Consider the following 22,594-nt stretch of genomic DNA (forward strand, 5'->3'; position numbering starts at 1 on the left):
CACGTGAGGAGGAGACAAAGAAGAACAAGCAGGCGCCAGTAGCTCTAGAAGTAGAGCCATTTAGGCCCCCGAAATACCCAGACCTTAGGTCTACAAATGGATGCAACACCAGTCCCGATGTTTTGTCCCGGCCGCTACTCCGACATGTTTCATTCGCTTCGCTTACTTTAGTCTTCGACCTCAGCTGTATGCAAGCTCGCCCACCAAGCCTCATGCAGCACTGGATATCAAGTTCCACATTGAGCCCGATACACAGTTAAGCCACGATCCGGGACTGGAAGTGTTCCGTCTCTACCGTGACGATAGCAAGCGATCAGCCGATCCACAGCCTAGCGATGACGTCGACCCAAACTTCCCCAATGGTGATCCTTTTTCTAGCTCATGAGCTTCCAGCTGTAGAAGACCAATGGAATCTGTCAAGGTAGTGAGTGGATTAGGGTACCCTTCTTAGGCGATGCCATTGTTTCCTATTTCGAGGCTGCAGAAACGGGAGATGTACTCAGCGAGCCGGATATTCCAAACCTATGGCACGAAGCCAATGTTCTCAAGCCTAGCGTTGGCGTTCGAGGTACTCTAGCGGCATGCATCAGTAGTGATCCCTCAAGAGTATATAAAGTCTCCCATCAACACGCATGATGTGCTTCTACCCACGCAAGTGTTCAACACGCCGTGACACCGAACTCGTAGTCAATCCATACAGCCATCATGAAGCCCTTAGCCTTTTTCAACTCAGCTATCTTCACACTTGCTGCTGCCTCATCCTTTCCTAGCCCTGAAACACTGGCTACCAGCGACATATGGATAGGCCTGAATTTGAACAAATGTCTCGTCAACGCTGAGGTCATCCCCCAAGCCAAGTAAGTCGCCGTTATCAACTACCATAGTCTTTTCTACGCCCTCCACTCCTGCGATACATCAGCCTAACAACCACACAGTCTCGCAGCACAAAAGGTCGTAGCCAAAGAAGTCATCGCCGCCTACAACGCCTGGGACATCGAGCGTATCCTCGGCTACCGAACCCCAGACTGCAAGCAAAACATCCTACCCGCCAGCTTGAACCGCACCGCCATGACCAACGACGAATACCGCGTATTCTTCAAAAGAATCCAGCCTTTGTACAAGAACTTCACGGTACACATCCTCATATCCCAACAACACACCACCACAGCCAGAAAACTGACTAAGATAACTACAGGCTAGAGTCCTACAAGAAACGCACGACCCCGAGGCACATACCTGCATTATTCACGCGCGTAGTACGGCGACGACTGCGATTGGACCGTATGGGAATGAGTATGCGCTTATCTTGACGTTTACAGAGGATGGCACGAAGGTTAAGTATTTTGATGAGTTTGTGGATTCGGCGTATACGCTGGATTATGGGAAGAGGTTGACTGCTGCGTTGGCGAATGGGACGGGGACGGGTCTTTAGGGGAGATGGGATGGTGTTTGTTTGTGGGGAACAGGTTGCATGATATATGAGAACATGTGAGAGTGGTGACAGTGCATCGTTTGAGAGATGAGTGGTCGTAATGTTCGTCTCTATTGTCTATGTGTTTGGGTGGAGCCCTCGCTCCATGCACGTGTCACGCTGTTATGGCGACGGCACTTCTAGTAGCGGTGGTCACTTGTCTACTGTGTTTCCTCGGCAACGATACATGGACGTCGTTCTGCGTTCGCGCAGAATGACTCCAGTGGGCCTCTTGTGCTGACTCTGGGACGACCATAGGAGGTGCAAGTCCCTAGTCTTTGCCATTCTTCGCTTATACATGTAGACCGCCGATGCATGTCGCAATGATAGTTTGTTGTTCTGTATCCAAGTAGGCAGCCTCAAGGTGCGATGTGAGGTATTGCTTGTTCCTTCAAACTCAGATTACGACTTCTGTCTGTATCTGTCGTCTCCTCGCTCCATCTTCCTGTTGGTGTACGAGGTCGTGTGATACGTGCCTCGGCGTCCATCTCTTCAAAGTCCTCCGGTTGTGCCGGCTCGCTTATGACCTTTGTCGTAGTGACCAGCTTGATGTCCTTTGTACCGAACCCACAGAGATCGTCTGAGCTTTCACTTCCTGAGGGTAGCGTTATCCTACTCTTCGATCGTCCTCTCCTCGTATGTGCGTTCGTCGCTTCGATTGTGCATTCGCCTCCAAAGCGCTTGGGCTTCTCAATCCAGAATGCAGCGAAGGTGTCCATGACGTCGTCGTCAGAGGGTGGCTCATCGGAGAATATCATGATGCGTCGGGTGCATGCGTATAGAAGTACATCTAGCCAACCGTTTGATGTGATCATTGCTCCTGATAAGCAAAGACGAGCCAGCGAGGGTGGGTTGCCGGACATGGAAGCCATTCGGGCGGAGGCTAGGGGAATAGTGCATACGACGTAGACGAGCGGGTATACGACCATGAGGTTTGCGATGGAACGTACGCGCTTGGCTTCTTCGGTCGTGTAGTAGCCGGAGCGGATCCGGATCGACAGCATCGCATAGATAATGGCGTATATCAGAACGTTTCCGAATTCACTGCAACAAGTGTTAGAGTAGTAACACGTTTTGTGGGATTCAGAAACTTACAACGCAAAAATCCAAATGTAGTGGGTCCATAACCGCAAGTCTTCTAGGTCGTGATGGATCCAACACCATACTCCGGATCGTACGTAGATGCTTTGCCCATGCATACCAAGGCCAATTGAAGATACCCCCAAGATGAAGGCCCATAGGAGAAATATGCAGATGTAGAAACTCCGTGGTTTCAGGCGGAAGTCCAAGATGACGGAAGCAAATGTGTGCAATCCGATAACGAAGCACCAAACTCCACTTCCCAAGTCACCTGTGGAGACCAGCCAACCCTGCGCAAAACATATTGGATTGGTGACTTCGACGGACCCCAGTCGTAGCCATTCGACGTTCAGTAAGAAGGCAAGTGCTTGTTGAATGTCCGCCCAGAGAAGGTTGAATATCAGAATGACGAACTGGTTGCTTCGTTTCGACCGTAGTTGCCAGGATACCAGTTTATAGGTGAGTAAGAAAAGCAGTGCTACCGATGCGAAGAAGCTGATGAATCCCAGAGCGACAACTGAGCGTAACCACGGATGGATATGCGCCGGTAGTACGAACGAGGCCGATTCGACGTCCAGGGGTTCCCGAATGGTCATTGCGATTGACGAACGATTGATCCTGCAACGTTTCGAAGAGTATATAGGGTACACCTAAAAAGAAAGAGGCCTCCGGCTGTCCAAAACTAACATGTCGAACCTAAAGTCAAAAATATATCGTAGGCGAAGTAAAGTAAAAATATGGCGTTTGACCGAGCACCAGCGCAGGCACAGAGAAGCACTACCCTGGGGGCAAGCGGCGATGATGTACAGTCGGCTTTAGGGCCCCAGCTTGCTGAGAGATGCCATGAACCCACGACAAGGAGTATCGTAATCTACAGATCCACTATAAGCTGGGGAGAAGAGACGCGATGACCCCGGTCCCCACCCATCAACGCTAGCGTCGCTCGTGGCATCCACATGGTCCTAGCCGCAGCGTGGGAAGGTGCTTGCTAGCCCACAAGCGTTGCAGCGGGTTATATGCGAAACGTAGCAGGAGATATTCCCGGCGCGTGGGGATGCTCTAGAAGGCAGTGGCTCCAATCTTGCGCCCGCCGTTATGTCGTCTTTTGCTTCGTGGTTTCTGCGCAACACGGTGGTCTGTAAAGCAACTCATCCGAAAGTCAACAACAGCTGAACCTCCCACCTGGGATGAGGGGAACAGAGCGTCATCTGACAGGCGTGCGATCATGCATACCACCGACCCAAAGACCGACCTGCGGCACGGCCGGCATTACTGTATTTTGAGTGTCGAAAAGTCTCGGCACCACTGAAGAGGGTCAGTGGCTTCGGCTGGGCCACGAGGAGCTCTTCCTTCGGTTAATGTGAAGGTCAAACTTCAGATCGTGGTTGGTGGATAGACAGCGGGAGCTTGTGGAAACACCGGATGATTACACACTCGCAAGCAATGAGCCGTGTTCTTCTCAACGACATCGTGTACACATCGAGTCCAGGTCTCATGTCGCGGCGCAACTGCGGTCGTGATGAAGGTCACTACAATCTGATCGGCGCTAGCTCCGGATTATCCCCCAGGACAAGATCATCAACACCAGGTTCTCCTAACCAGGTTCCCTCTGGGTGCAAAACCTCCGTCACGAAGCGAAGCACTGAATCTCACTAACATGATACGCTCTGAACACTGTACGTTCAATCTCACGCAAGCTTCAAACATCGGGCTATCCGAGCGTAGTGTCAATGGCCCGCCTGGCCCGCCTATCCCCAAAGCAGCCGGACTGCCGGCGGGTTCTGCGCACGGCTGCACACCAAAACCATGGCGTGCGCAGGTTGACGACAAATGTGGTACCCTTCGACGCATCCACGGGAGATGGACGTGGTATCTTTCTAGAAAAAGAGGTATGGAAGCCCTGGTGTGCACAGGCATCGAAACGCATTCGAACCATGCGACACGCGACTCGGAACACAAGATACAAGATCTTGATTAATGAACAACAGCTACTCCAATGAGCTCTTCTCTTCATGCTTTGAGGAGGGCCTTCTTTTGATGAGTATGCGCGCACGGCCCGTTAGCCTTTCTTTTACCCCGGGAAAAATGACTTGGCCGAGCACAGTCGCGATCCTTCTCAGCCAGCCAAGAGCCTACGCCCGATCATGCGTAATATCGCTCCTGACCTTCCGTTCGTGGAAAGTTGCTCCAGGAGCTTCAGCCTTGTATGACAATACGATGGCTCGCTGCACGTCAAACTTTCGGCATCTGCGTCCTTTTTCGCCTTCGGCCCGCTTCCCACGACTTTCTACCGACCGCGACAGAAGCTACCGCCCTGCTGGGCCAGTACGAACTGGTTTTGGGAGGCAAGCGCGCATGTGAGAGAGGCCGTCAGCGCCTAGAGCACGGAAAAATTTGAAGTGTGCCTACTACCATGTGAAGCACAGGGCATCGTATACGAAAGCAGAGAGCCTAGAAGTCAAGAATGCTTCTTGCTGTTCTAAGATGCTTATTTCGCGCCGCCGTGGGCTGCAGCGTAGGAGAAGACCTATTCACACCTGTTCGGTTTCTTCCTTGCATGGACAACAGCTTCGTGTCGCTGACATGCGCATCCGGCGCATCCGAATCTCTGGGCACGCACCTGGGTTTTGCAGATCTGACATCGATTATCTTCCTTCTAGAAGGTTTCCGCTATAGTTTAGATGCGTCTAGATACGCGTCACGGTTCTGCACTAAGCTCGCTTGAGTGGATGTAGAAGGCGCAAGGCGTTGGAAAGGGGTACTGACTTCGGAGAAAAAGTAAAGTATTTTCCGCGCAAACCAGTAGTGTAGTTGCTAACTATGAAGAGATGTGTTAAAAGAAGCGACATGGAACCTCCACTTCGCGATGGAGCCGCACACTCTACGACCGTAACTAATATAAAGTAAAATGTGGCATGGCAATGTTGGCTGCAAAGGAACGAAACGAAAGGTACCCATAGAAACGCGACCACTGGCGATTGTGAATCAAATACGGTCGTCGAGTTGCGATAAATTTGCCCAATGGAGCCGCACGTACGCTGGATAAAAGATCTGGACTCCGAAGCCAACGTGGTAACAGATACACCAATATCCGCGGAAGGAAACACACGCAACAGCCTGCGCCATGCCTTTGTCTCTTTATCTCCCACTCTGTTGTTTCGACTCGCTGTGGCTTCGCTCAGCCTGTGAGCTTCACTTCCTTTTTGATCTCACTTTCCGAAGCTCCCGACCCTTCTTTTGTACCCTTTCTCCAGATTCTGCGGTGGGTCTGGGTGACCTTTCCTCGGTTCGCTCAGTAGGTTGCTCTTGTGCTAGCCATGGCATTTGTTGTTGCCCTGCGCTCATGTATCCGCTGTCGTTCACATGTCTATCACCATGATCGTAGTACGTGGAATGCGCCTGGCTGTCCGGTAAACCCATCGGTTGACCTGGATGGTATTGCGAAGCAGTCCCAGAGTTTGAGACATCGGACGAACTGCGTGGTGACTCGTCATCGATGCTGGGCCGAACGCGTGCTATCTGACCGAAATCGGTGGTCGCAGGTCTTGGGGCTGGCGTGTTGGTGTAAGCTGTCGGAGGGACAGTTTTGGCGGTTGTTTGGATTGGACCGTGGATACGAGCGTACTCGACAAAGGTAGCATCGGTGGGTTGAGTCTCATTTCCCATGATACTCATGCCACCTGCACTCTGAGTAAAATTATCGAACTTGACGCGTGCGTCAGGAAGCCCGGTCTGGCGATTGAACATCGAGTGCAAACCATGGTTCGTAGAGTTCGTCATCTCAAACTGCATCGTTTTCAGCAAGCCTCTACTTCAAAGAGGCGAAGAGTGAATTACCTTGAACCCCTTTATCTGTTCCTCTCCCGATGCGTCTGGTGGAGACGATTTCTTTTCACCGCCTGCGGTATTTGCACTTCGTGAATTTTGCTTCCCATAACCACTCGCGCTCTCTTGTACGGGAGTACTTGGAGAAGACATATTGGAGATCTCGATTGTCTCTCGAAGATCTACGAGGGCGTCGTGGTGTGTCTGAGAAATGTATAGATGAAGCAACGATCTCTTTTTGTCCAGTGACTGGAATGCTGACTTGATCTTCTCGTGGGCCGTGATTGGGGTCCAATTGATACCAAGGACTTTGTTGGGCCGCAGAAGGTGTAGCGCCTGGCACGCGAGTCCAGAGATTGCTATCAGTACAGGAAGGATAGATTCTTCGTTCGCAATAGTCTGGCGCGAGAGACGCTGGATTATCCTCAGTAAAAGACTGATGTTCGACTCTTCTTCGCGGTAAGTTGCATAGCCGTCTTTCAATTCAGCGCATAGTTTCTCCAGGCGGCCGGATGACAAGGCTATATAGACTAGCAGCTGGCTTACACTTGCCGCGCACCCAACAATCTCCATGACCATATCTGCCCCAAAGGCGGATACGTCGCACAAGTCCAAACGGCTAAAAGGAAGGCTGTTGCAAGAGTGTGCATTTTGTTCCAAGAGGTGCAGGATGCGGTCACCATATATTCTTCCGGTGAAAGAGCACAGGTGCGACCACTTGTGAGGTTTCAGAATAGTGTCGGTTTGTCATGCCGTAGCCACTAAATGAAGCCATATTCGGGTGTACAAGGCTAGATTCGTAGCCACGGACCGGTGAAAGCATGCTGACAGAAGAACGCCGAGATTCGTCTGTTCTATTCTGGCAATAACGCGATCGCATGCATAACAGCCCAAGTTCACTATGCAGATTTGATTCTTTGAAGAAGATCACTTGTACGCTATCTGGGTATCTCGATGAGGAGTACCTAGGTAGCGCCACCAACTTCACATGGTTACACAGCTCAAGTTAACAGCCAAACACATTTCCTCCTCGGAACAGAACATCGCCCCAACGAGTTTCGATTGTCCCGCCAAAGATTGGCGGACCTGCAGATTAGGGATCTGATGGAGCAAGAGCCCTGGAGGTGTCACGAATGATCTTTTGGCCCTCGAACCGATACTCAGCCTTGCGGTGCCAAGCTACGAGTGCACCTTGCAACACAGCCTTACAGTGATCTCAATGGCCGAGATGTATGAGCAATCATCTATGGGTGCATACCCCAATCATGTGAAAGAGAGCTCCTTGGTGAAAGAAGTGTCGACGTCGAAGAGATGCATGCCTATGAGTCGTTTACTACCTAGGTACCTTGACTTATTCGCCTCCGACCAGGCCTTCCAACTGTTTAAGAGTAGCGATTTGCTGAGTTCCGGTCAATGAAGATTAGTAGGCATCCAAAGAAGGCAAACCCCGGAGCCCTACCTGTCTTGAACCCAGTTAGGGTCGAGGCCGACTTCGGGGCGGCCTCCAAGGTGATTTATACTCTCTACATAGGTAGGGATGTAAGGCTAGAGCTTAGGCAAGGGAGATGTGCTCCGTCTTCGATTGTTTCATCCTATCGATAGGGTGTGTATGCACTGGGGGCAGAAGTTGTGTTATTTACGGAGCGTCCTTCAAGGGAGAAACGGCCCCTGACAGTGTACCGGGGGCAAGAGGCTCTGACCATGTGCTCCAGGGCGTCGTTTAACGCTGGAACTTTGGGTATACTCGCACCCCGTATATGCACTTTCGCTCGTCCACGTACTCCCATTTCTCGCCTAACTTCTCCGATGGTGCAGCCCTATCATGGCGAATAATGCGCAGTTTGATCTTCGCAACAACAATGACGATGGCTTGACTTCTATGGGGAACACAGCACCTCAGTCCAATCAAAGAGTAACGGTCCATGTTCACGAGCGGAATACGAGAACAGGTTCACAGGAAGACAGTCGAAATTCAGCATCAACCCAACGGAATCTCAGTAGATCATCACGCCAAAATGCCAGCGTAAGCTCGCAAAGTCATAGCGAAATAACTCAGCAAAAGAGGAGCTTCCACTACGGCAGGCATCATCTCAGACATCCCGTGGCTATTGCAATGATCGTTGTTGCGGTTGTTGCGGTTGTTGCGATCTGCGCCATTCTGGGTAGTGTTATACCTACACAGGTCAGAGCAAACAATGAGAATCATGCAAAGGGCTCAGACGTAAGTGTATCAGATCCATATACGGTAGTTATAATGATTTAACATGCTCAGTCATCACCGAGCTCTCAACCGCCTCCAGACGGCCCGTCATCACCATCAAACACCACCCCAGGCACGACGATGCTTACTATTACATCCAAAAGTAGCGATGCCCTCGACACTATTCCCGCCAGTCTAAGTCCGTCCGCAACGGCGTCCACACCCACACAAACATCCCAGACTCAACCTAAATCCCAACCCGCCGGCGCCGACACCACGCCAGCGCCCACATTCTTGGCCCCTAAGGCGAAGTGTGAAAAAGATTCCGACTGCGGCACGAGCCCGTATCTCTGTCACACCAGAAAAGATACTGAAGAGTCGATTACACTAACAACGACTTTCTGTTGCGCACCGCATGTATCGGGTTGTCCCGGCTACAATTGTAGCAAGTCGAGCTTCAACGATTGTCTGGATCCTTACCCTTGTGACCCGAATGGAAGCACTTGCTTGTACATGACGTCAATAGGATGAGACTTGTTCATGGGAGTGGCGTATGGATGGCATATTGTATAACGATGTTTCCTTTCTTTGTCAGTGATACCTTAGCTCTTGGTTTACATCGCGAATCTTAGACAATACTACGTTGATGGCAGGCACTTGCTTGCAGTTGCACAGGCAAATGAGAGCGATGTGATCCTGTCGAGTACTGCGTGAGTGCAGTTGCTATGCGCAACCGGCGGAGGAACAGATTGGACATGATTTAGCAATTCCTGAGTCGAACCCTGAACTTATCAAACAACCGCACCCGCTTGGTGAGCCGCCTCTGGGATTGCCGACACCAAGCAATCCATACTTTCAGATTAAAACGGTTGAGGAGGCGATGTCTGCGTTTGAGAGTTGTACAAAAGTAGATGCATCGGGAGACATCGCGACAAATGCGGATATGACGGATGCTGCAGGATTGGATGACCCATCAACCACATCAATTCATAATCACGACGCCATTGACACCTGGTTGGACGGGGGAATCGCTGATGAAAACGGTGTGAATTTCGAATGGGAGTACGGCGATAGCCCATCAGGACCATCGTCTTACGCAGCATCAATTGCTTCAGTCTTCACCAGGAGCAGAGTATCGCTGTATCCCCGGCCCGCCAACCACATACCCACCAATACCACCAGTCTATCTTGCAAGCTTATTCAGATGTCCCACAGATGTCCACGAGAAAGACACCTGGATTCTAGACCAACTCCCGAAGCGTACGTGTGGTGAGCTGCGAGGTCAGGTCGGGCAGCCTGCTGAGGGATGGGGTATTTACTACGATGAGGGCTTGGACCGCGATACGCTTGCGCTGATTGTCCTCGTGGTGTTCCTCGTCGCGAGTCTGCTTTTTGGTGTTCTTTGGTCGCGGTTTCAGTATGACGTTCAAGGAGCGTTTGGCGTCAGCGCGTATATGGTGGCATGTTGCGCAGTACTGCTTCCTGTTATCGTCACGCGGTTGGAGAACAAGGGTTGATTTGCATTTGCACAAACTGAATCAGAGAGATCTCTCACTCCTCTTTTAGGGCCGCTATTCAATATTGAGACTTGTCCAGGATCGGGCAGTGCAAGCTCGTCATCCCTGGCAGTGTAACTCATGTCATAGTGTACTCCGAGGTATACAATGCTCTCAACAGATTCATTTGAAAATTTTCAGCGTAGCGAGTACCTCCCAGGTGATTCGGAATACGAGCTTCGCGGTGATGTGTTAGTATGGATGCAGTCGAAGCTGCTAACCACGCCTTGAGACACACTCGGAAAGCAGATCATGTGGTGCAGTGAAGAGATATATATAGCTATCCTAGATAGTATAGAATCACTGATCACAGTCACTATCGTGTTCGGCCTGGTGCACGTGCGATGACGCACGCTCTTTCATCGCTCCTTCCTCCACTGCGCACTCACCTACTGAAAATTTTCCTCCGCTCGCAACACTGCCACCTTCCACCACACCCACCCACCACAAAATTGGCCAAAATGGTCAAAATGGCCTGGCTAAACTCCTTGAAAGCCTAACAGAAAGCCTCGAAGCGGCAAGGAAAAAGGTATGTATCCAGAACACTCAGTCACACACGAACTAACATCTGTCTTAGGATGCCACGCTCATAGCCGCCATGCAACGCAAGACCGACGAAACCATCAAAAGAAACTCGACCAGGTCGGTCAGCGCCATGGTGTTGACCATGCCGGTGACTGCACCAGCGAGACACTACTGATGTCGGTCCACTCCAGCCAAAAACAAGCACATCCGGAGTGAATGGCGAAGCAAGTCAGTCTAACGACACTATCAAGAGATGGGACAATGGCGCTAGGGAGCAGTTCCTCGATATCGAGGCACCACAGAGTCTATGGCTGTCTCACCGAAGATCGAGGATGGCATGGACGATCTCAAGTAGAGGGCTACACAGAATCTGTGTCCTCTTTTGCTTGAGCGTTCGGGTGGGTTGGGGAGCCTTGAGGTTGAGGTACCACAGTATTCTGTGGCTTGTCTCACCGGAGATCGAGGCTGGTGCGGATGCCCTCAAGGAAGATGGCCCGGGCAGGCTCGGTGTCTTCTTTGCTTGAGCGGGCGGATGACGCAGGCTGGCGCTGTAACCTCTTACATAAGAGGCACAGTGTGGAAGGGCTGGATATGAAGGCTGAAGGTCAGAGCTTTGGCTTCTTTACCCAAAGGCATGGCATCGAGAGCGCCAAGGGGGAGGCAGCGACAGCTGATGATGTGGTTGCTTTGCTCAGGAACTAGGGCCGGGCAGTGTCCGGACGAAGGTGGCGCAGACCGACGCTTTGGCTTCTTATCAAAGAAGTACGGCGACGAGAGCGTCAAGAAGAGGGCGGCGATGGTTGATTACATCCTTGCTTTGCTTCGGGATTATGAGATGAGGTCTCCGGAGAAAGATGGCACGGCTGATGCTGTGTTTTCCTTGCTCCGAGAGATCGATGGCGCGCAGCATGTCGAGGACTCGGTCACTCAGTGAGACAGGGCTGGCGTCATGGGACTTCCGGCAGCGTTGGCCATGTATGAACACGTGTTGCGCTGTTGGTTTCCCTGTGGTAGTCGTGGGTGGAGGGTCAGATTAGACCTACATGTTCGGTACTCCTTGCAATTCAACATCTTACAATATACCCTGGAGATACTCAAAGCTTACTACACCTGTGAACGCTGCCTCCCCAACTCGATGCATACAGCTGGCATGTTCTCCGTGTTGACATTAGCAAACACATCTCGGCATGTATCCGTCTCGCAGCGCCCTCAACTTCTTGCTATCGCGTGATTGTGTTCTGTATGCTGTGGTAACAACTTCGATTTGAACGCCGTCTAATGCATTGGTCTATAGGGTATCATACCTCAATCCTCAATCCATGTCCTCTAATCCGCCAGCGTCACTCGGCGCCTGCTCTTCACTAACCATAATACCCACCATACACTCGCCGAGCATATTCTCCCAATTCACCCAAGGATGAACTTCCATAAACAGCTTCGTCCCGTCCTTGCCCGCCGCTCTCTTCAGCTCGCCCTCTCCACCGGGATGAAACGGCAGATAGGGCGAGATATTATATACCTTACCCTGATAGCTCGACCACGCGGGCTTCCCCTTGCGCCCGTTCTTCTCCTTGAGCATAGCGGGTGTAACGCGTATCATCGAGTCCACGCCCGACAAGTTCTTGCCTGACTTCTGCAGATAGGCCCAGTCAAGTGGCGAGTGGCCGGGCGACAGGAGTACCTTGCCTCGCGCATTTGGTGTCTTGAGTGAGGCGCCTGCGGTGGGTGGGAGCCCCAGGCTGCCGTTTGAGGTCGGTGGGCCGCGATTGGGTAGCGGGCCGCGGTTTGGAAGTGGCCCGGTTGTGGGTACGCGCATTGACTGGGTGGATGTGTTGGGGAGGGCGCGCAGGTTTGAAGCTGCGACTCGGGGTGGCGGCATGAGAGAGGTTGTGGGTTTTGGTGGCGGGGCCATGAGCGAGGGCTTGCTGGGTGGAGGCATGGTGGACGGAGGGGGCATGGCGGATAGCGAGGGCGGCTTCGAGGCTCGCTGGGCGGAGTTCATGGCTGGGAATGAGGGCGGTGGGAGGTTGTCTTCTTCATCCTCGTCGGAGCTCTCGTGCTCGTTGAGCGTAAAGGTAGGTACTGCAGGCGCATCTTTTTCAGAGGCCGGCGCAGCTTTTGGTGTGGATTCGGGAGATGGACTTTTTGCAGTCACTCTGGTATCCTCATGCTTTGTTGGAGTCTGCTCTATGCGCTGCTCCGCCGCGGGGGTGCGGTGGTCTGTCTCGCCATGCTGCGACTTCTCAGGTATCGACGACGCGCCAGAGCGTGTGAAGCGAGTAATGAAGGCGAGCCATGTCGAGGGCGGGCGCTGGTAGACCAGGAAGGACAGCGAGAGTGCCAGAATCGAGACGGCAACGAGCATCTCTTGGGTCTATGCGAGGTAAGGAGCGACGGTTGCTGGACCCTGAGGCGTGTGAAGAGCGGAACGAGTCCAGGCTTCATGCGCCTCCGGGGTTTCTTGACGGTAGGGCTGACGGCAATCGGCGCTAGCCTTCGATGACTTCACGCGCCGCATGCCGTCACTGCTCGGAACATAATCTGTCTGGTGAATGCACATGTTTAGCATTGAGAATTGTTCCACCAATTTACAATCACACGAGGTCTCATTCTCTACCACAGTTACGCGCGACCCACTCTACGCGCCCTTATAACCTCGCGCCTGCCCCACCACCCCTCCATCTATCGCGATCGCAAGTGCAACCCTGAGGCTGAATCACACAATCGCGCAATACACCCACACACAACCATGGCCGCGGAACCTGCCAACCTGCCTGAGGGCATCATCTCCCTCTTAGACACCGATCTCTACAAGCTGACTATGCAATGTTGCATACTCAAGTTCTTCCCAGATGTCTCAGTCACCTACGGCTTCACGAATCGCACGCCCGACAAGAAGCTGAATCGCGCAGCCTTCAAGTGGTTACAAGCCCAAGTAGATAGTATGTCCTATTTCTCCCCTACACGATAGCTGCTAACCCCCCAGAACTCGAGAATATAACCGTGTCCGACGCCGAAATCGACTTCCTCAAGAATACCTGCCCCTACCTGAACGCGCAATACCTCCACTTCCTCTCCACGTTCCGCCTCAAGCCCTCCACACAGCTCAAATTATCTTTCCAACCCGCGAACGACACTGGTTCAGACAGCGACAGCGGCGATTTCCACATCCACACCGAGGGCCTTTGGCTAGATACCATCCTGTATGAGATTCCGTTACTCGCGCTGGTCAGCGAGGCATACTTCAAGTTCGTCGAGACAGACTGGAGCCATGAGGGCCAAGTCGAGAAGGCATACCAGAAGGGGCGCAGTCTGCTGGAAGGAGGATGCATCTTCTCGGAGTTTGGCTCGCGGAGACGTCGCGACTACCATACTCAGGATCTAGTGCTGCAGGGCTTGCGCCGGGCGGCTGACGAGGGCGCCAAGGCAGGATGGAAAGGCAAACTCTCAGGGACGAGCAATGTCCACTTCGCTATGAAGCACGGCCTCGTTCCTGTGGGCACCGTCGCGCATGAGTGGTTCATGGGTGTGGCTGCCATTACCAACAACTACGAGAGCGCAAACGAGATTGCCCTGGAATACTGGACAGCGACGTTTGGCGCAGGCGTCTTGAGCATCGCACTCACGGATACCTTCGGCACACCGACCTTCCTGAGAGCCTTCAAGAAGCAGATTCCTCGCGTTACCACGGCTATCCCAGGCGGTGGCACAACGCTGGCGTCAGCTGGCCAAACCACCAACAACGATGCCGTGGAGACAATGGCGTCAACCAACCCGCCGATCCAAGCACCATACGACGGAAATCTAGGATCGAGGCAGACTTATGCCGAGGTGTTCGCAGGTGTGCGACAGGACTCTGGAGACCCGTTGGAGTTCATCAAGATGATGCGCGACTTCTACGACCAGGAAGGCATCAAGGATAAAAAGACCATCGTGTTCTCCGACTCTTTGAACCTTGAGCTGTGCTTCAAATACAAGGCTGCAGCGGAAGCAGCAGGGTTCCAGCCCACTTTCGGTGTTGGAACATTCCTGACAAGTAAGTGCGCAGTGGACATGGTGCAAGACATGGCTGACCATGACAGATGATTTTGTCGAGCAAACAACAGGCAACAAGTCTGTGCCCCTCAACATTGTGATCAAGATCGCCTCGGCTGCGGGGCGTTACGCCGTTAAGATTAGCGACAACATTGGCAAGAACACAGGAGACAAGGCGACGGTAGATGAAGTCAAGCAGCGACTAGGCTACCAGGAGAAGTCGTGGGCTGGGGGTGATGAGAAGACGCGCTGGGGGACTGCAGGCGCGCCAGCCACTTAGTATGTGCGGTGTGCATCTCATCCGGTGGGGCGTACATGTTGGCTAGACTTGAGCTCCCAAGCTGCAGAGACGTGGAGTCCAACCAAGAAGTGGAGGCGTTCATAAGCTGAGATGCGGTCTGCAAGGCTGAGTCTAGCGCAGACCTTCCTGCGATGACCGTGAAGCTGCGTCAGCGCTTGGTGGCCGGCTCGGAGACTCTTTACGAGATGAGGCGAAAGTGAAGAGTAGATGCGAAAGTAGTGCAAGCGAATAGCAAGTTTGCAGCCCAAAGAGTGCCCAGGTGCCTTCTAGACGCCGAAGCATGTGCGTGTGCCAAAATTAGAGTGAGGTTCTTCGCCGCTGCGGGTCAACGACGCGCCGCTGCTTACCAGCCCCATGGAGCTAGCCCAGCGCCTCCTGCATGTGCGGTCCACTCTGCCACTCAGCCCCAGGAAACATCGCAGAGCTGAAACACATTTATCTTCTGTCGCCAGCCTTTGTACAGCATTGACAACATTGATTCGAGCTCAAGCGCGTTTGACCTCAATTCACCCTTCGCCTAGTCACGAGCCCACCGCTACTCTAGTGCCGCTTCCCGCGTTTGCAGTCGGCTGTCTCAGGAGTCTTCACGTCCACTCAGACCACACAGGGCCTGTTTCAGAATGAGCGTAAGTTCCCTCTCTGTCAGCGTACCCGCTTGACTGTGCCCTCCTACAACACCATCCACTCCACTACACTACACATTTACACACGCTGACCATGGCTGCTGCGGACGAACAGTACGGAAACAAGGGCTACGGCCAGATAGGATCGTATGGCGGTAACCCCTACGACGCACGCGACGCCAGCCCGGCTGGCTACAACAACTACAACCAGGGCGGCTATGGTACGTCTTCGATGCGCCACACCTCAACGACTATCTCTAACACGGTGCAGGCGATGTAGAGATGCAAAACTACCCCGGCGGCGGCGCCAGCGCGAACCCCAATGCCATCCTCGACGAATGCCGCGAAGTCGACCGCGCCCTCGACGACCTCGATGCCCAGCTCAGCAACCTCGACCGTGTCTTCAAGCAGTCATTGGCGCGCCCAGACATGCCCTCGGGCGAGATCAACAACCTCAGCTCGCAGATCATGACCGGCTACCGTGGCCTCGTTGGCCGCGTCAAGGCCATCAAGTCGAAGCCCGACTCTGGTCACCCAAGAAACGCCCCACAAGTCGGCAAGGTCGACCGAAGACTCAAGGCGACCATCAACAAGTACCAACAACTCGAGTCGGATTTCCGAAGGGACTCACAAGCTGCTGCCGAGCGCCAATACCGCATTGTGCGCCCAGACGCTACAGAACAGGAGGTCCGCGATGCAGTGTCAGACCCCGATGCGCCCATCTTCCAGCAGGCTGTAAGTAGCTTCAATTCGTCCATCACATCATTATTCTAACACCCTTCAGCTCCTTAACTCAGACCGCCGCGGCCAAGCCTCATCCACCCTGCGCAACGTCAAGGAGCGCCACGAAGCCATTCAGAACATAGAACGTCAAATGGTCGAGCTTGCCCAGCTATTTCAAGACCTCGACCAGATCGTCCAGGAGCAAGAGCCGCTTGTCGCCAACATCGAGCAAAAGGGTGAGGAGATCCACGACAACGTCAAGGCCGCCAACGTGGAGATCGACGGTGCCATTGTCAAGGCCCGCAGCCGCAACCGCAAGAAGTGGTGGTGCCTACTCGTCCTCCTGCTCATCATCATCGTCGTCGTTGTCATTGCTGTGGTTGTCACACAAGTCAACAAGGCCGCTGCCAACACCGTTGCGTAATCAACACACCAGCCGAGTCTATTCCTCCAGCATTAAGAGATTGCTATACAGCCGCGTCTCGCATTTCACCATTACATCCACCGTCTCTTCTCTATTAGTCTTTTCCCAAAGGCTGGTCCGTACAATATGTAATACCCCCACGGTGGATATACATACCCCATCTCTCCTGTCATCTCTTCCATTGGTTAGGAAAATTGGTCTCTTTTGTAGGCGCCTCATGGCGTCCTCTATTCTCAGCGTCTTGAAGCTGTTTCTGTAGCGCTGGCCGAAACTGCATTGCGGGTTACTTATATACAACTGTTTTAGAGGCTAGCTTACGAGCTATCGAATGAAAGAGTCAAACATTCCCTTTTCGGCGCGATGCGCAATGGTGTCTGCATTGCCACGGTCTTCAACTTCAACGCCCCACGCACCGGTCCGACGCAATATGAATTAGCATACCACAATCAATCTTTGTGAGAAATGGCGGCGAAACCTTCTCTCAGGTGACGTTGTAATATAAACATGTACCACGCTAAATTTCGAAGTAATCTAAGTGGCACAAAAGCCGAACATTTACCTGGGGCAAGGCGCACGATCTACCGACACTTTAACCACTCTGGCGTCCACTAAATCGCGAACTCATATATTTTGGAAACAAGCACGTAACAAGCATGGCACTATACCTCTTGAGCTACGGAGGGAAAAGCTTGGGCTGTGAAATGAAGAGTATAAAGGAATAGCACTTGGCCGCCGTCTTGGAAACCAGCACCTCATACTCTGCCAAACCCACAGCAAACATGTTCGGCCAAACAGCACTCTTCGCTCTAGCCCTCGCGGCACCAGCCCTCTCCCAAGTCACCGAAGGCTTCGAGAACGGCTGGGACCAAACCGCGTGGCCAACCTACGCCCCAGACTGTTCGCAAGGCGGAAAGGTCACCCTAGACAGCACGACGGCGCACACAGGCAAGAACAGCATCCGTGTTGACGGCGCAGGAGGTTTTTGCGGCCACATCTTCGTTGGCACGACTAAGATTCCCGCTGGAGATGTTTACGTGCGGACGTACCTGTAGGCCTCCACTTGACTGATAAGAGAAGAAAGATGAACTAACATACCTACAGCAAAGCATCCAAGCCCCTAACCGACTCCCACGTAACCTTCATCACCATGCCCGACTCCGCGCAAGGCGCGAAGAAACACCTCCGCATAGGCGGCCAGTCCAAAATCCTCATGTACAACCGCGAAACCGACGACGCCACTCTCCCCGACCTCAGCCCACAGGGCATCGCATCTTCAAAGGCACTACCCACGAACGCCTGGACGTGCTTCGAGTACCATCTCGGCACCGATGGCAGCGTAGAGACGTGGCTGAACAATGCGACGATTCCGGGACTGACGGTGGGCAACGGCGCGACGAATGCGAATGCGGGGCAGTGGACGAGGAGTTCAGTCAAGCCGAAGATTACGGGCGCGTACTTTGGGTGGGAGAGTTATGGGGGCGATACGAATACGATTTGGTATGATGATGTTGTTGTTAGTGGGAAGAGGATTGGGTGCTAGATGTGCCAAGGGTGATGGAGATGCTCCAGGATAGGGACTTGTATATAGTGGAGCTAGGACTTGTAGATAATGAGCTCAAGTTACTGTATGCGGGAGTATCGTTTGCTGTGGATGTGAAGCCTCAGAAGTTGTAGAAGTGTCTGCATCGTGTCAGTACGATGAAACTACCCAGGTACATCAACGAACACCAGATGTCTCTCCACATAAACACCATGCTTCCGCGCCTCGTAGAACCTTCCTCTTCATGTGCCAGGAAACCACGATAAAGTCATCGTGACACAAGTCCCCTGTGACTTCCGCCCGCTCCGCCGCCAGGTAGGTGCCACGAACCAACCCCAGCCCAGCGGGGAAACTCCCCCATCTCCTAAATTCCCTCACCACATGTCATCTGAACACATTCCACTCCACCAAAGGACCGGCTGCACCCCTTGGCGCAACATCTTTGCCTGAGAGATAATCACATCGCAACCTGCAATGCACCCTGCTCGATCGCGACGGTATCGCCTGATCGCGCATTGTAGCAGATAGGCTGACGACAACGCCGCTTGGCGAACCCCAAGCCAACGCCACAAACCCTGCCACCCTGCCTCACCACCAATGTAGACACACGGGCGTGGGCGGTGAAGAGGCATGCGCGCACTTCCAAGTCTTGATGCCAATGTCGATGCAGCATGGGTAGCTCGCGATGTCCAGCACGAGGACGCACTTTCACCATCACATGGGCAAGGTAACGCAAATCACAGCCGCACGTTATTCACTCCACAAGTGGCATTTCAAGGAACTTGCAGCTTAGCTTCCGCAGCCCGCGCCGCAGCGGACAGAAAGTTCAAAGGTCCAAGACGCCGTGCGAAGACACGCCTAGACCCTGGGCTGACGCTCCATGCCGCTTGCGACCTAGAAGGTTCGGGGCTTTGGGCTGGGGCCGTTCGCTGGAATATCAACGACGGTATATGTTAGCCTGGGGTATTCGCTGTTTCTTTTTCACACGTTTTAAGTACTCTGGGGTAGTGAACCTTTTGTGGGGGAGTGTGTTCTGCGTTTGTCTCTCAGCCTTGCTTGCTACTACGACCATACCAGACCTACCGGTTCGAGCTCGTTCGACATGTCTTCTGTTATGGCATCTGCGAGTGCGGCGCCCACGGAGCCTATCAAGGCTCCGCCGCAAGCGGGTATTCTTGAGGGTGTCAATCCTGTGCATTTTGACAAGAATCATCCGATTATTCTGTTTATTGTTCAGGTATGTTGTCTTTACTACCCCAAGCATCGGGTTTTGAGGTTCTAGCTTGGTGAGACGCTTCACCGATCTAGTACTATCACCATCTCAATATCTGAGCAACCTCAGTCTATATCACTGGTTCTACATCCGCAAGCCAGGACTCCAGTTAGAGTCGTTCCTGGATATCTACCAAAATCTTCAAAGAGAAGCATACTGACAATGTACGCAACAGGCAGGCATAATCATCATCTTCTGCCGCGCCCTCAACTGGCCCCTCTCCAAGATCCGCCAACCACGCGTGATATCCGAAATCATCGGCGGCATCATCCTAGGCCCCTCCGTCATGGGCCGCATTCCCGGCTTTCAAACCTCCATCTTCCCAACCGAGTCCATGACCAACCTGAACCTAGTCGCCAACCTCGGGCTGACGCTATTCCTCTTCATCATCGGATTGGAAGTCGATCTGCGGTTCCTACTCAGCAATTGGCGGCCTGCGCTGAATGTTGGACTCGCGAGTATGGCGGTGCCGTTTGGACTGGGTTGTGCGATTGCGGTGGGGTTGTATAATGAGTTCAAGGATGAGCCGGGAACGGTGCAGATTGATTTTGCGATTTTTATGCTGTTTATTGGTGTGGCTATGGCTATCACTGTGAGTTCTGCGGATTCGAGGGGGTTCGTTCTCGTGCTAATTGGACGTCTAGGCTTTTCCGGTGCTTTGTCGTATCTTGACGGAATTGAAACTGCTCATGACGCCGGTTGGTGTTATTGTTCTTTCAGCGGGTGTTGGGAATGACGTTGTTGGTAAGTCGCACAGCTTGTCCGCTAGTATCTTGACTAACGTTATACAGGATGGATCCTCCTCGCTCTCTGCGTAGCCCTCGTCAACGCTGGCTCAGGTCTCTCAGCACTGTGGGTCCTCCTCACTTGCGCTGGATATATGATATTCCTCGTGTACGCCGTCCGGCCAGTCTTCGTTTACGTTTTACGCCGATCTCGCGCACTCCAAGATGGTCCCAGTCAAGGCATCATCAGTCTGACCCTGCTCATCGCTCTGGGCTCTGCCTTCTTCACTGGTATCATCGGCGTTCACCCCATTTTCGGAGCGTTCATGGCGGGACTCATCTGTCCCCATGAGGGTGGTTTTGCTATCAAAGTCGCTGAGAAGATTGAGGATCTGATTGGAGCACTCTTCCTCCCGCTCTACTTCACTCTCTCGGGACTGAACACCAACATCGGTCTCCTGGACTCTGGTATTGTGTGGGCGTACGTCATCGGCGTCTGCGCTGTCGCGTTCTTCTCCAAGTTTCTGAGTGCAACACTTGCAGCTCGCGGAAGCAAGATGCTGTGGCGAGAATGCTTCGCTGTGGGCTCTTTGATGAGTTGTAAGGGATTGGTGGAGCTTATCGTCTTGGTAAGTAAGCATCATTCACGGCATCAGGCCAGCACTAACAATCACAGAACATCGGACTGAATGCCAAGATCCTCAGCACTCGAACCTTCACCATCTTCGTCGTCATGGCCCTCGTTACTACCTTTGCATCGTCTCCATTGACCATGTACTTCTACCCTCCCTGGTATCAGAAGAAGGTTGAGGCATGGCGTCGCGGTGAGATTGACTGGGATACTGGCAAGCCTCTCGACGGCTCAGACGAAGGTGCCGATGGGATCAATTACGAGAAGATGGCCGCTGAGAAGATCCAACGGATGACCATCTACCTCCGTCTGGACAGCATGCCCAACCTGTTGGCCTTCACCTCGCTCTTTGGTGGAAACGCGGACAAACCAGCGCCCAAGACACATCCATCCAAAGATATCAGCACAAGCAAAGAGACAGGCGAGACGTCACTCGTCGAGACAGCGCCATCACGACCAGTGGAAGCCTACGGTCTCCGACTACTCAACCTCACCGACCGTGGCTCCTCCGTCATGCAGGTCTCGGAGCTAGAATCCTACACAGCCTACGACCCAGTCGTGAACACGTTCCGCACATTTGGCCGTCTCCACAACCTTGCCGTCAGCGGCGAAGTGCTCGTCGTGCCGGAATCGTCTTTCGCCGAGACCCTCGCTACCCGTGCATCTGACTCCAACTTCCTAGTCCTGCCTTGGAGCGAGACAGGCGGTATGTCGGAGCAAGCCATTATCGAAGACAAAGGAACGAAGAACAAGCTCGCCGCTTCAACGTACAACACGTTTGTGCACGACACACTCGAACAAGCCAGTATACCCGTGGCAGTCCTGATCAACAAGAACTTTGGCGGCAGCAAGAACAAAGAGCAGAAGCAGCGGCTGAAGCTTACGAGGACATACAGCAGTGTTAGTTTATCTAGCGCCAGGGACAAGGCGGTCACAGCACCCATCGCGGATCGAAGCCACCACGTCTTCTTCCCCTTCTTTGGTGGCAACGACGACCGGACTGCTCTACGTCTGGTTCTTCAGTTAGCCGAGAACCCTCAAGTCACTGTCACCGTCGTGTACTTTGACGTTCCGGAATCCGTTATCGGCCAAGCTTCACCTGTTTCGTCAACGGTTCTAGGAAAGGCCGGGGAAGTAGTCACAACAACAACCACATCCCGCGAGCAGGATGCAGCCTTCTTCGCTTCGCTCCGCGCTTCACTGCCTGTCGATCTGGCAAGCCGTGTCGTCTTCGAGACTATGGCTTCCACTGCGCCTATTCAGGATGTCATTGCCCGCGCGAGCATTGAGGTCGGGCAGTCGCCGAGGAACGCTGGTGATCTCATCGTGCTGGGTAGGAACGTAGCAAGGAACAGTATGTTGGAGAGGGAGAACACAGCAGACGAGATAAGGAGTAGCTCGAGTGCAGCAGCAACACTGGGTGTGCTTGCTGAGAAGGTCTGGGAGGGCAGACTGGGAGCTAGTGTGTTGGTTGTCAAGGCGGGATTGTGATGATGGTATAGCTGGTGTTCAAGGCGCTTGGAAATGGATATGGAAGGGTACCATTGGATTGGGATGTGTTACGACGTCGATACTGAGATACCTCTTGGCTAAATGAAGGCTGCTTCATGCTTGCGTAATCCAACGCTGAAACTCGGTCCCACCCGTTGCACTGTCCGTGAT

General features: G+C 53.1%; 7 protein-coding genes across 7 annotated transcripts; 5 read left to right on the forward strand and 2 right to left on the reverse strand.

The window, feature by feature from the left end:
* Positions 1–705: 705 nt before the first annotated feature.
* On the forward strand, positions 706–1,432 carry J4E87_003097 (uncharacterized protein; the record flags this gene model as incomplete). Its single annotated transcript, XM_049374730.1, has 3 exons — positions 706–857; positions 936–1,131; positions 1,196–1,432. 3 exons carry the CDS (start codon positions 706–708, stop codon positions 1,430–1,432), a joined length of 585 nt encoding a protein of 194 aa, XP_049235721.1.
* A 398-nt stretch (positions 1,433–1,830) lies between these two features.
* On the reverse strand, positions 1,831–3,147 carry J4E87_003098 (uncharacterized protein; the record flags this gene model as incomplete). Its single annotated transcript, XM_049374731.1, has 2 exons — positions 1,831–2,515; positions 2,567–3,147. The coding sequence occupies 2 exons, from the start codon at positions 3,145–3,147 to the stop codon at positions 1,831–1,833; spliced, it is 1,266 nt and encodes a 421-aa protein (XP_049235722.1).
* Positions 3,148–11,969: 8,822 nt separating this feature from the next.
* Positions 11,970–13,022, reverse strand: J4E87_003099 (uncharacterized protein; the record flags this gene model as incomplete). The annotated part of the gene is made up of 1 exon (XM_049374732.1): positions 11,970–13,022. One exon carries the CDS (start codon positions 13,020–13,022, stop codon positions 11,970–11,972), a length of 1,053 nt encoding a protein of 350 aa, XP_049235723.1.
* Positions 13,023–13,406: 384 nt separating this feature from the next.
* Positions 13,407–14,972, forward strand: J4E87_003100 (uncharacterized protein; the record flags this gene model as incomplete). The annotated part of the gene is made up of 3 exons (XM_049374733.1): positions 13,407–13,599; positions 13,644–14,693; positions 14,740–14,972. The coding sequence occupies 3 exons, from the start codon at positions 13,407–13,409 to the stop codon at positions 14,970–14,972; spliced, it is 1,476 nt and encodes a 491-aa protein (XP_049235724.1).
* Positions 14,973–15,710: 738 nt separating this feature from the next.
* J4E87_003101 (uncharacterized protein) lies at positions 15,711–16,763 on the forward strand (the record flags this gene model as incomplete). Its single annotated transcript, XM_049374734.1, has 3 exons — positions 15,711–15,837; positions 15,888–16,351; positions 16,401–16,763. The coding sequence occupies 3 exons, from the start codon at positions 15,711–15,713 to the stop codon at positions 16,761–16,763; spliced, it is 954 nt and encodes a 317-aa protein (XP_049235725.1).
* A 779-nt stretch (positions 16,764–17,542) lies between these two features.
* Positions 17,543–18,303, forward strand: J4E87_003102 (uncharacterized protein; the record flags this gene model as incomplete). Its single annotated transcript, XM_049374735.1, has 2 exons — positions 17,543–17,811; positions 17,865–18,303. The coding sequence occupies 2 exons, from the start codon at positions 17,543–17,545 to the stop codon at positions 18,301–18,303; spliced, it is 708 nt and encodes a 235-aa protein (XP_049235726.1).
* Positions 18,304–19,405: 1,102 nt separating this feature from the next.
* J4E87_003103 (uncharacterized protein) lies at positions 19,406–22,423 on the forward strand (the record flags this gene model as incomplete). The annotated part of the gene is made up of 5 exons (XM_049374736.1): positions 19,406–19,540; positions 19,752–20,168; positions 20,221–20,320; positions 20,368–20,930; positions 20,978–22,423. The coding sequence occupies 5 exons, from the start codon at positions 19,406–19,408 to the stop codon at positions 22,421–22,423; spliced, it is 2,661 nt and encodes an 886-aa protein (XP_049235727.1).
* Between the last annotated feature and the right edge of the window lie 171 nt (positions 22,424–22,594).

This window comes from Alternaria ethzedia (genome assembly GCF_023757985.1).
Source record: "Alternaria ethzedia strain BMP 0044 chromosome Unknown scaffold_5, whole genome shotgun sequence".
In the NCBI taxonomy this organism is placed as follows: domain Eukaryota; kingdom Fungi; phylum Ascomycota; class Dothideomycetes; order Pleosporales; family Pleosporaceae; genus Alternaria; species Alternaria ethzedia.